The sequence below is a fragment of the Rutidosis leptorrhynchoides genome, chromosome 2, assembly GCF_046630445.1.
Source record: "Rutidosis leptorrhynchoides isolate AG116_Rl617_1_P2 chromosome 2, CSIRO_AGI_Rlap_v1, whole genome shotgun sequence".
Lineage (NCBI taxonomy): Eukaryota > Viridiplantae > Streptophyta > Magnoliopsida > Asterales > Asteraceae > Rutidosis > Rutidosis leptorrhynchoides.
The window spans coordinates 416,702,179-416,715,419 of record NC_092334.1 but is presented as its reverse complement, the minus strand read 5'-3'; the positions used below and the strand labels follow the sequence as shown (position 1 = coordinate 416,715,419).

Sequence of the window (13,241 nt, the reverse complement as noted above, 5' to 3'; positions counted from 1 at the left end):
CGTGTTGCTTACGGGTGATCCTGAACCATATGAAATTGAATTATGAGTACATATATATAAAATATCATGTTATCTTAGAAGTATGTGATTTTATGTAAATTTTTCCAATGAATCCCGAAGTTGAAAATGTCTAGGATAGCCAATTTTGTTTCGGTCATAGTTTCTTCGTTACAAGTCCGTTTTCGTTGATTCAACTTGCCATCTCCTTGGATCGAGTCCCTCTTTAAGACTATGAACTGAAAATACCTTGGTTTGTATTCAAAATCACACGGCATAGGTGAAACTTTAGTGAAACTTATGAAGTTAAACATTTTCCTTTATTTAAACAACCTTAAATGATTATTTTTCTAAAAATACTTATACTTTGAATTAAATCATGAAATTTTTATTTGTTATCATATTCATAGTAAAAATCATTTTTCCAGAACATAAACCTCCAACTCAAAGTTTAAGATAGTTTTTAATTATCCAACCCAAAACAGTCCCCGGTGGCACTCCGACGTCGTAAAAACAGTTTTTAAGATATTCTTTGAAAAACCAAATTATACCTTGTTAAATTAGCATATATTTAAGTTATATTACAGGTCTTGAAGTATTTTAAAAGTTAAGTTAGAGGGATCTATTTAGTTTGCAAACAAGTTTGAAAACATTCAAACTATGTTCTTGTTGTTAAACTTTTATACCACAAAATAAGATAGCTATATATATATGAATCGAATAAGGTTATGAACATAGATACTACCTCAAGTTCCTTGGACAAGGTTGCTGTAAAAGAGGAGTAAGAAGCTAGAATCAAAAGGGTGATGGAAGTGGATGAAAGATTGGAAGTAAGTTTGTGTTCTTGGAAGGATTTCTTGAAGTGTTTTTGTATAGTTTTCTTATGGTGTTTAAGTAAGGTTTTTGAAGCTAGATCTTCATGAAACTTTGCTGAATGTTTATGGAGTTTAATGTTCTTGAGAGTGTGGGTGTTTTTAGCTAGAGAATGGAAGTAAAAATGAAACAAAATGAGGATACATATATACTCCTAAAAAAATGTTTATGTAGTAGACATGGACAAATTTTTAGTTTGTATTTTTGTAATTAGTCTTACAATCATTCAAAAGTAATTACCTTATACATAAGGCATGAACAAGGGCTGGTTAGGTGGTGATTTGATGTGTATATACCAATAGTAAATACGTATAGAAGCTAGGTATGATACGAGTACAAATACTCTAGATATACGTATAGAAATTTTGTGAAAAATGGAATGAGGATTCAAATATAGCTATCTTTTGTGAATACACTTATATGATTTTATGTATTTAAGTCTTTAAAAGTGATTAAATACATTACTTATACGATATATGTATAAACATTATAAGTCTTAAGTATTTATGTCAAATAACGTTACGTATAGTTATCGTTTTGAAAATTTAAGTTAGTAGTTTCAAAATATACTTATAACTTATTGTTATTAATACAAAATGAGGTATTAAAACATTCATTAATCATGTTAAATATGTATATATACATATATATACACAAACGTATAATTATCATATATTGTATAGTTCGTGATATCATCGGTCAAACTAGACGGTCAAACGTTGTGTAAAACTCTTTTCGAAAACATAAATCTCAACAATTTGGATTGCTTATCATGTTGGTAAGGTTTAATTTATGTAAATATTAATCTTATAAGTATAGAATGATCGAAAAAGTGCGGGTCAACTTTAGGGTTTTTGCTTATCGTGTCGGAACCATATAGAGATTAGAGTTTAAATTTGGTCGGAAATTTCCGGGTCGTTACAGAATGTTGCCATGCTTTAGACTATTGTTGATATGCATGTGCTTTTATATGTGATTTATGTACACAAAGTGTTGAGTTGAAAGGAGTTGACCTTGATCTGTTAGGTTGGACTCAACAACCGTCAACTGCGTTAGAAAGGTTGAGGGGAAGAGGTCAACTGAGTTAGAAATGTTGGGTTCAAGCACTGTTGTCTGTGTAGTATAGTACGGAATGACGCATGTGTTGCGTCTGGATAGCTATATTGTTGATTCAGTAGTAAAGGACTATCGGTAAACCCTATTCTGATCAACTAGTGGTTGCGGCCCGTACAAGTCGTTGATCCTCTTGTTGTAATTGTTGTTATGTGTTAGCAATTGATACGTTGCTGATGTATGATTTGATATTGTATGCTAGATCTGTTAGTTAGTTTCATTCACTTAACTTCGTGCTAATCCCCCACATCTTCCCTTGCAGGTTGTTGATCTTTGCATGCAAGTTTATGGGAGGAAGATAGGCTTGCTAAGGATTTGTTTGACACTTCTCAAACTCCGATGTCGTGATTTGTATTTATACAACTCTTTGATAACGTAAGACCAGTTTAGTGATAATATGTATAAATGACCTTTGTTTAATATAAAAAAATTATGGTTTGTTTATATTACTTCTGCTGTGATTTAAAAAAATGTACGATGTTACAAGTATTGAACCATTTTCATTCTATTTTTTTCTAAATTGACATAGTGATGGATTTTATTAAAAATATGTTTGTGATAACTAAATAAGCATTTTAAGTTCAATTGACAAATAATCGATAAAATATCAAATATGAACTCGTAAAAAGTTGTTATAAAACTGATTATTAATAATATAATTTTATGTACATATCTAATTGTATATGATTTGTGTACAAACTAATTCATTATGTTAAAAATCATTATGTTAAAAATTTAAATGAAGCGGATCAGACATAGATCTAAATTTCTATAAGGATTACGAAATAACCATTTAAATTTCAATTGACAAATAATTGATAAAACACCAAACATGAGCCCGTAAAAAGTTATTTTTATTTGTTAACCGATGGCAAAGACTAAACAAACTTATCTAATAATGGGCAAACATATTCATAGTAAAAACTTAAGTTGTAGTTCAAGGATCATGTAAGAATAAAATGTGTTTCTTTTATTTGAGTACATATCAGTTTTTATATGGTATCATAAAAACTTAAATTGTAGCTCACTTATATAAAAGATTATTAAAAATAAACCAATACCGGTAAATCTGATGTTACCATAATATATGTTTCTTGTAATTCCGATTAAAATTAAGAAAAATAAATAGTACTCCCTCCATCTCATATTAATTGTCTCCAGAAAAACACACACTTTAAGAAAATGTCATTAAAGTACTATACTTTTTGTTTACTTTCTAGTTTTACCATTAACTATTCTTTCCCCTTTAATCTTATCCACACAATTAAAGGCATAATAAGAATTATTCTTCTTATTCTTTTCTATTTATGAAAGTAGAAAATTAATTTGGGATATCTCAAAATAAAATAGTGGACAATATATTAGAGAAGGAGGGAGTAATAGACTTACACTGAATTACTCATTAAAGTAATAAGCGGTATATGTATATCAGATTAGATTAGATTAGAATGCACGGGCTTATATCACAATTTTTGGATATATGCAATATTGTAAAATAATACTCTCTCCGTCCTAAGAAACTGTCCACCTTATTATTTTTGTTTGTTTCAAAATTATTGTCCCTTACTTTAAATAACAATAAAAAATCATTAAAGTTCCACTCATGGCCTTTATATAATTGGAAACTTAACATTAAATATAACAATTAATTAATTACTTACGCTCTATAACAACATTAAATGAAGGGTAAATTAATCAATTCATAAATATATCTTAAATTTAACAAAAATTTAACTCAGACATTTATATTGGGATGTAGGGAGTATTATATCATTTTAAATGTAAATTTGAGGATTAATGTACTTGGTAGTAAAATATATAATATTTTAATAGATTTAGTATAAAATTATGTAATTAATAAAGTAATGACATATGACACATTAAATATGGTGATGACTTATCTAATGATACTATAATATATGAATATTATACTTCTTTCGTCCTAATTTAATAGTCCTAAACAAAAAATACACAATTTAAGAAAAAATGACTGATAGAGGTGTTTTTCTGTCTACGTTCTAGTTTTATTATTTACTTTTTACTTACATTTTCTTTACTTAAATAAAGTAAAGGTATAAAAGTACTTTACTCAATTATTTTTATCTATTTATGAAAGTGGACTATTAATTTGAGACAGATAAAAAAGAAAATCAGGACTATCTAATTGGAACGGAGGGAGTAGTATTATGTACTCTCAACCTAGGTTCGATTATTACTTCAAGTAGGGAGTTTCCAACATTTGATGTACTGTCAACATCAATGCGATTTGAGAAGGTCTCTAGGGGTTTCCATCCTTCGATGGTAGGTTTTCTCCTAATGCGTGTGTGGGTAACAAATGAGAGCATTCGATGTCGATATTACCGTTAATATATATATATATATATATATATATATATATATATATATATATATATATATATATATATATATATATATGGTCATAATCAAGAGGGAAACACTTTTTTAGGGGGAAGGGGGAAGCAAATTTTTTTTCGTTTTTTGAAAAAACTTTGTTCACGAACATTATAAATTAGATGAAAATATGAACATTTAAAAAAGACACTTTGTGATGAATGTCATTATTTTGGCGGGAAAACTCTCGAAGAAAAAAAATAAAAACATTCAATACATTGAATGTTTTGCTGTTGGGTTTATTTGCATCGTTTTGTTTTCATCTTGTGTGAAGTGTTTTTTTCGAATTTATTCCGATTTAGAGTTTAGGGTTTAGGGTTTTCGGGTTTACAGAGTAAACCCGAAAACCCTAAACCATAAACCCTAAACTCTAAACCGTTCGTGTAAAAAATTCAATCTAAACCCTAATTTCTAAACTCTGAACCCTAATTTCTACCCAAAACCCTAATTTCTAAACCCTAATTTTTAACCCCCTAATTTCTAAACCCTAATTTTTAACCCCTTAAAAAAACTCAGAATCAAACATTCAATGTATTGAATGTTTTCATTTTTTTCTTCGAGCGTTTTACCACCAAAATAATCACATTCATCACAAAGTATCTTTTTTAAATGTTCATATTTTCATATGATCTTGATGCCTAAAAAAATAAATTTAAAAAAAAAACAAAAAAAAAATTACTTCCCCCCAAAAAAGTGCTTCCCTTTTGATTAAATCTCTCTCTCTCTCTCTATATATATATATATATATAGAGAGAGAGAGATGATCAAGTGAGAACTTTTTTAGTGTGAGAACTCTAGGAACTTCAAAATACACTTAAATACACTAAAATTCGATAAAAAAAAGGGAATTCGAATATAAAAAAAAAAGGGAAGTCGAGCAAAAATTAAAAAAACGGACGAACTAAAAAATCATAGTCGAGGAAAAAAAAAATTTTGGTTATAATACCAAAATGTAGAACACAAATTGTTCGAATATCGTATTTTTGTTTGAATATCAACGTGTTCTACATTTTTTGTTCGACTATCCAAAATGTAGAACACAAATTGTTCGCCCGCCTTTTTTTTGTTCGAATATCATGTTTTTTGTTCGAATTTCCTGTTTTTTGCTCGACTATCCCCTTTTTTGCTCGTCCGTGTCCCTTTTTGCTCGAATTTAGTGTTTATTTTTGTATTTTGGAGTTCTCAGGGTTCTCACACAAAAAAAGTTATCATTTGATCTCTCTACTATATATATATATATATATATATATAGGGGCAGGATCAATGGAGAAGTAATTAATCGGGGGGAAGCATAATTTTTTTTTCGTTTTTTTTGAAATTTTTTTTCCGGCATCAAGATCACACGAAAATATGAACATTTAGAAGAGACACTCCGTGATGAATGTTATTATTTAGGCGGGAAAACGATCGACAAAAATAACATTTAAGATAATATTGTTCGTGAAGAATATGAACGTTTTTTTTCTTCATGTTTTGTGAAGTAAAATTTAGCCCGATTTAAGGTCAAAACGTGTAAGTTGGCAGGGACACGCTAACCCTGTGTGCCGTAGCACCCACCAATCCCACCCCGAAAGAGACCTGTGCCGGCAAAGTACCTCCTCCCAGGTACCACAGTGACGGCAAGGCGATTTTTACCCCAGCTAGCTAGACCCCCGAAACACTTCACAAATTTCCCCCCGGAGGGAGAAATAATTCCATGCGGGGCGCCCAGACTGAGAATCGAACTTGCGCCTTTCTTAAGGTCAAAGCTTCCCCCACTGTGGGCCCAGGGATCAAAGGCATCGGGTACCACTGAGCTATAAGCTCGTTGGTGCATTTTAGAGTTAAGGGTTTAGGGTTTAGGATTTAGGGTTTAGAGTTTGGTGTTTTGGGTTTATGGAATAAACCCAAAACACTAAACCCTAAACCCTAAACCCTAAACCCTAAACTCTAAACCGTTCGTGTTAAAAACTCAATCTAAATCCTAAATATAAACCCTAAATCTAAACCCTAAACCCTAAATTTCTAAACCCTAATATCTAAACCCTATAAACCCTAATATCTAAACCCTAATATCTAAACTCCAATAGCTAAAACCTCAAAATACGCTCGAAAAACACGATAATTGTTATATATTACTTCTTCGAGCGTTTTTCCGTCAAAATAAAAACATTTATCACAAAGTGTCTCTACTAAATGTTCATATTTTCATCTCATCTATAATGTTCGTGAACAAAGTTTTTTCAAAAAACGAAAAAAAAAAAAATTTTGCTTCCCCCCGCTTCCCCCCGAATGGTTACTTCCCTCTTGATCCTATATATATATATATATATATATATATATATATATATATATATATATATATATATATATATATATATATATATATAATACAATATTGTTGCTTTTAGTTTGCGTTGGCTCCTCTTCTCTCTTCATTTCTTTCTTTTTAATGATTAATAATGACTTAAATATACCTTAATTTAAAAAGATTGTTTGAAAGAGTAAAGATTGCGGCCAAAATAGCATCACTAAAAGCCCACTGCAGACACACACAAACACACACATACCAAGGGAGATAGATATATCCATGTCCATGTATGTATATGTGGATGTGGATGTCACCTGAGTGATACAGAGAAAGATTATTTGCTAACTTTGCTGTTGCTCCTCTCCTTTTTCCCTTTCGTTTTCATTTCTTTTTAGTTACTGTATAAACTTTCACCATAATAAAAAAAAAAGGAAAGTGTATTGAGCAATAACAATAACAATAGCAATATATGTAATGGAGTCTTCATATTTTCATCAACAACAGGAAGAACATCAACTTGAGGAATCTTCTTCTTTTTCATGGTCTCAAAATCCCATCTTGTAAGCTTTCTATTTCTCTCTCTTGCTTTTTTTCTTATCAACACTTTTTCACCTTTAGCTAGGGTTAAGTTTTGATGCTTTTTCTTGAAATCCATAATTATATATGTACTAACACATCAATACAAGTCATATATCTTTTTGATTTTACTCATTATGTCTTTTTTGAACTAAAGTTTATGTCTTTTTATGATTAGCTTGCATCATTATGTTTCTTGATTGCTAATAAGGATTTCAAGTTGATCCAATCCGTATTTAGCATGAGAATATATTATTATTTTTTTACTAAAAAAATCGATTACTAGATCATTAAAAAGATGAAGAAACCGAACAAGAGATATTTAATGTAACCTTTTTGTATATAATTAACATGTCAATTATATTATGCAGGAACGGATCGAATAACAACATAAACTCAAGAAATCTCACACCTTTTTTTAATAATAGTACGAATTCCATGGTTCAAGATCTTGGATTGCCTTACAACGGTATGGGGTATCCGATAGAGAACTTCGTGACCCAAGAATTGCAACGTCTAGCACGTATTAAAGACGAGTTTTCAGTTGAAGAATCATATCCAAAATTCTTAGATTTGTTAAACTGCAGCCCAACATTGAGGGTCGAAGATTTACATTTGCACCCTAATTACTCCAACTACATGAAGAATTATCATGATCAATTGGAAATCAGCAATATAAATAATAATCAAGATTCCTACATTTCAAATGGATATCAAATGATCAAAGGTGGCCAACACTTGAATGATCATCAAAACAGTACTAATTCCAATGGAACATTTAGTCAGATTCATCCAGATATAAAAGTTACAAGTTTGAATCAGATTACCTCTTCTAATATACACTACTTACCTGCATTGGATCACTTTGGCTCACCTAGATTTGAAGGTAGTTTTAGCCCTCATTGGTCGCTAAATGCCAATAATCTTGGTTGTTATGGTCGTACGCATCAACCGAATCAAAGGGCATCTGCAGTTTGCCCTAGCAAGGTGAGTTAATTAATGTTTTGTTTTGTTATTTATTCTTCATCTTTACCAAGACAAGTAGCTTAATTAATTAATTTGTGCATCAAACTATTCATAAATAAATAAATAAAAAACTGATCGAACTTTATATTCATTTCCAACTTAATGTTGCAGATATCATCAGTTTCCAAATGTGGAAGTACAGATCTATCAGCAAAGAGACCGGCTAGCAAATATAACGAAACAAAGGAGACTCAAATGCAATCGAAGAAATCAAAATCAGAAGCACGCTCATCATCCGCGCCCTTTCAGGTTAATTAAACTGTACTAGTCATTATATTATCATCATAATCATATTTTTTTTAATTAATCTTATATAAGTGCTATTAAATTTAACATTTTTATAAACTTTAATTGAATTTGTGCATGTTTATTGTATTATATCAGGTCCGAAAGGAGAAATTGGGGGACAGAATTGCAGCTATTCAGCAACTGGTGGCACCTTTTGGAAAGGTGATACTATTTTAGTTGTAATTTTTACATTTTTGTAAACTAAATTTATAATTTTTAGTATATCTGAAAAATCAATTGAACCAAAATTACTAGACCTCTCATTTCCTAAAAGTTTCTAGCTTTAATGTACCTTTTATTTCATTTTTGATTGATTTATTATCTATTTTATTATTATTAATATTATATGGTATGGGTAGTGATATATTCACTATCATTTTTGATATATTCACGATTATTTTTACTTCATCTACCCAAAATCATGCATTAACATGTTGTAAAGTACAATTCATTACTGCACGGTGATGGTGGATCGAATGAAGTAAAAATAATGTTGATATATATCGATGCCTATATGATATGATGCATAATAAAACAATAAATAATAATTTGGATGCTATGATCGATTCAATCATTTTAATACTATTGAAATTGAAGGTAACATATAAAGCAAAAGTAAGGTAAATAATTGTATCATGATTAGTGTTAATTATATGGCTTAAATATGGATATTATTGGTTGCAGACTGATACAGCTTCGGTATTAATGGAGGCTATTGGATACATCAAATTTCTTCAAACCCAAGTTGAGGTATGCATTTATCAAAACATTCTTCTTGGGTTGTGTACATTATTATATTGCTTTCTCCATAACTGTATATTAAAAATGTATATATTTAATATACAACTGTTAATTCTTTAGTAATAAAATTATATCCATTTTAGGGTTTATAGTTCTTTTCCTACTACTACTACTTAATTTGTGAAAAACTATTAACTAGTATGAAAGGGAAATACTATACTCTGTAGTATACTATTAAGTTTGTTTCAAATTAATATAGTTCGAGTCTAAGGACAAAAAAGCTAGATTGTTACACCGTTGAGGGTTGAGGGGTACACTACAAGAAAAATAAGTTTTAGTGAAGAGAGTTATTGGTCACTAATAACACTAGATTTGTCACTATATCGAGTTAGTGATCAAAATAAGTTGGTCACTTCACGTTACTATAGATCTGTCACAAAACATTATTATTAGAGATCAAAATAATAAAATTGATAACATTTGTTTGGTTACTAATACGGAGTATCATAGTAATCAAAACTTAGTGACAAATTTTTAATGGTAACTAGATACCAATATTACTGTTACCAAATAATAAGTCGCCACAAATTAATGATCATTTTTCTTGTAGTGGCAGCTGATCGAAAGAAAAGCGGATAGACTATCTATTTTTATCCAAAGAGATAAAAACACCAAGTGCAATAACTAGATTAACGATCCATAACGATAACGCTCATTCATCTAATAACAACTGAATTCAAGATGAAAGTTAAAGCTGGGCAGATGTAACATCATTTTTTTTTTTTTAATAAAAGGGAACCCCTCTATAAACAAACATATTGGCTCCCGCATAGTAGGTAAAATTTCGAATATCGGAAATTCATACGTCACCCTGCCGGGTAAAATTCCTTCGAGATCATCTTAATAAAAGAGATAAAGTAAACCTAAATCAAACCTCAAAACCAAAAAACCTATATGTCCACCAAAACCTTAATTACTAAAATTCTACAGTACTCGTATTATTTATGAATAATACGATGTATTATCCAACATAACTTGTCTCGCTACCTTGCTAACAATTGCCCGATTTTAAATTATACATTTTTTCGAAGCGATATCATTAAAAAGTTTCATCTTATAGAATTTCTAATGGCTACCTCAACGACAGCAAAATAAAATTCAAAAAAAAAAATTAGTGTTAAATATATTAAAATGTTACGGAGTACATATAATTATCCTAAAACCATTAGGGAATGAGTCATCAAGAGGAAATTTATACTCAAATAAAGTTGTGACAATGATATATCCATGACCATATAATACGCGCATTAATAAATTGTACATTATAACATGTTAATAACTCCACCACAACACAACATTGTAGGATTCATGCTTGCTTGTAAGTCATAACAGCAACCTAAAAATACCAACACAAAAATTGACCGGGCAAAACAAAGAATCTCGAGCTTCTTAAGGTAGACCAATTAAATAAAAAACCAAAGAAGTAAATTAGTGAAACATGATAAGAAACACATGCAAGTAGTCACAATAAATGGCATACTTGTGTTTACATTTGTTTCCACTTGCATAAGAAACATATAAACCGATAACCTAGGATAAGCTCCTATATATGGAAACAAGATAATGACGTAACTTAAGAATCTATATGTATCTTTGTCCTTAAGTTTTCATAGCTTTCCATATCATAAGGCATATTTTATACGTGGTACTTTGATTTGATTTGACTTGATGAATTGACTATGAAACCCTAAACACTGTTGATTTTTTAGACGCTTAGTGTGCCATACATGAAGTCAACAGACAAGATTGGTGGATTATCATCACAAGAGGTACGTTTTTCTACAACGAGCTAATAGATTCATCTAGTGTTATATGATCACATATTCACATGTATTCGCGATCTAGAATCGAAACTAAAAAGGAGTCTATATTTTTGTAATTCTTTTGCCTTGTCAAAATCATGAGTTTTTAAACAAATACGGGTCCTATCATTAAATTTAGTAGTCTTCTATACAACTTTACTAGTACTTTGTAAAAAAAAATCCGAAGTAGTGTGTCACTGGACCCCATTGGATCGCCCCTTCATGTGTTAAGACGGGTGTTGGTGCAAAATCTAATTAGGAACCAATATTGTTCGATATTTATACTAATGACAATTGTTCGATTCAATTTAGGGTCGAATGGAGGATGGATACCAAGAAGCAAAGAGAGACCTAAGAAGTCGAGGATTATGTTTGATGCCATTATCGTACTTGTCATACGTTTCAGATGGAGGAGAAGGCATTTGGCCGACGTCCTAGTCAGAGTGACATGATCATTAACGTGAATGATAAAAAAATCTGATCAACCGTGTGAACAAATATTGTAGCTTAAGTGTGTTTGAACTCATCCCCTTGGATATTAACATGATGTCCGAGGTCCTGAATTTGATTAATCGCCTTTTCTTTTAACTTTCTATAAAAGTGTAGTTAGTCTCACTTTTTGAGAGTGAAAAATGGAGCAAGTATGGTCATCTTGTTGAAAATGTTGTCAAGCATGGACCACACTTGATCCATTAGTGACTAAATTGTAATATTTTTATTATCATGATCTAATGATGATTACTTGAAGTAGTCGACTTTTGGGTAGATTATCTTGATTGATTGTCTTAATTCATTTTTTGAGGTATCTTAATCACCCTGTATTTTATGTGCAAGTAATATTTACTTTTGAAAAGTCAGTTTTTGAAGTTTAGTTACGCATGATGTAACGTATATATCCTTGGCTCCTTGCTAGTTTGATAGCAATTTGTTATACATGATCATTGTTGTTAAACTGAATTACACGGAATCGTCTCTATTGTGCAATAGTGTGTACGTAATTCAAATATTTTTGGCCGGCACATAAATTTTCGAAAATTAAATAAAACCAACTCTTTTTTGGATTCTATTACGTTTTCAATTCATTCCTATATATATATATATATTTAATTTAATTTGGACCATCGAATAAAGTAAAGAATAAAATAAAGGCCATACAAACCCTTTTTGGCCACTTGTTAGGCCCAAACTGTGTTTTGTTTAAAACAGCCAGCCCACGTGCAGTTTAGCACCTAAATTTCGTATCTTAATTCCAACATTTTTCAGTTGAAAGATAAAACTGTGTATTGTTTATAAAAGCCCCACGTGAAATGTTTATAAAACATTTCGCATGTTAAAAGATAAAACATTTCAGTTGAATTTTAGTTGTGCATCCACAGGGTAAAATAGGGTCTATTGATCAAAATGTGCAATTTTTCAATAGATTATAAAGATTCGTCTTTAAAATAAAAAAAAATAAAAATTGTCAAAATGTCTCCACAAGTCGCAATCCCCACTTGCTACTTTGCGATTTGTGTTTTTTCATTGTTTCCCCGGGAAATTCAAGTCACGATCTAAGACTTAGACGCATGACCGAGGCCATACGTGTCGCACAATCGCACGCTCTCCTTGCGACTTGCGACTTATTGTGTTTTATGAGTCGTGAGCACTTCATGTACGAGTCGCATGGCTCCCAAGATATAGCTTGCGAGTTGTCTGAACGTTACGTATTATTTGTTACTTTATGTACTATTTATGTATTAATTTATCGTCATTTGGTTTTCCTAAATCTGAGTGCTTAAATAAAAATAGAACCAAGATACACATTTTAATACGCATTGTTGAGTGGCATTTAAAATTATAAATGAAACATCAACACCAGCAATAAAATTATCCCGTGAACGAAGTTGATGCATTATCTACAAAGATGGTTCTGAACTAACACTCACGTTTTACGTGCCTCCAAATCTTTTCTCTACAAATGGTACATCAACTTCGCCCATGGGATAATTTTGTTACCAGTGTTGATGTTTCATTTATAATCTTAAATATCGTGTGTATTATAAGAATGTGTATCTTGGTTCTAC

At 30.6% G+C, this 13,241-nt stretch overlaps 1 protein-coding gene across 1 annotated transcript; it reads left to right on the top strand.

Annotated features, from left to right (window-relative positions):
• The first annotated feature begins 6,824 nt into the window (after positions 1 to 6,824).
• LOC139889171 (transcription factor bHLH110-like) lies at positions 6,825 to 11,921 on the top strand. The gene is made up of 7 exons (XM_071872133.1): positions 6,825 to 7,245; positions 7,633 to 8,248; positions 8,399 to 8,536; positions 8,672 to 8,737; positions 9,260 to 9,325; positions 11,086 to 11,145; positions 11,491 to 11,921. Exons 1-7 carry the CDS (start codon positions 7,160 to 7,162, stop codon positions 11,614 to 11,616), a joined length of 1,158 nt encoding a protein of 385 aa, XP_071728234.1. The 5' UTR covers positions 6,825 to 7,159; the 3' UTR covers positions 11,617 to 11,921.
• The last annotated feature ends 1,320 nt before the right edge of the window (positions 11,922 to 13,241 follow it).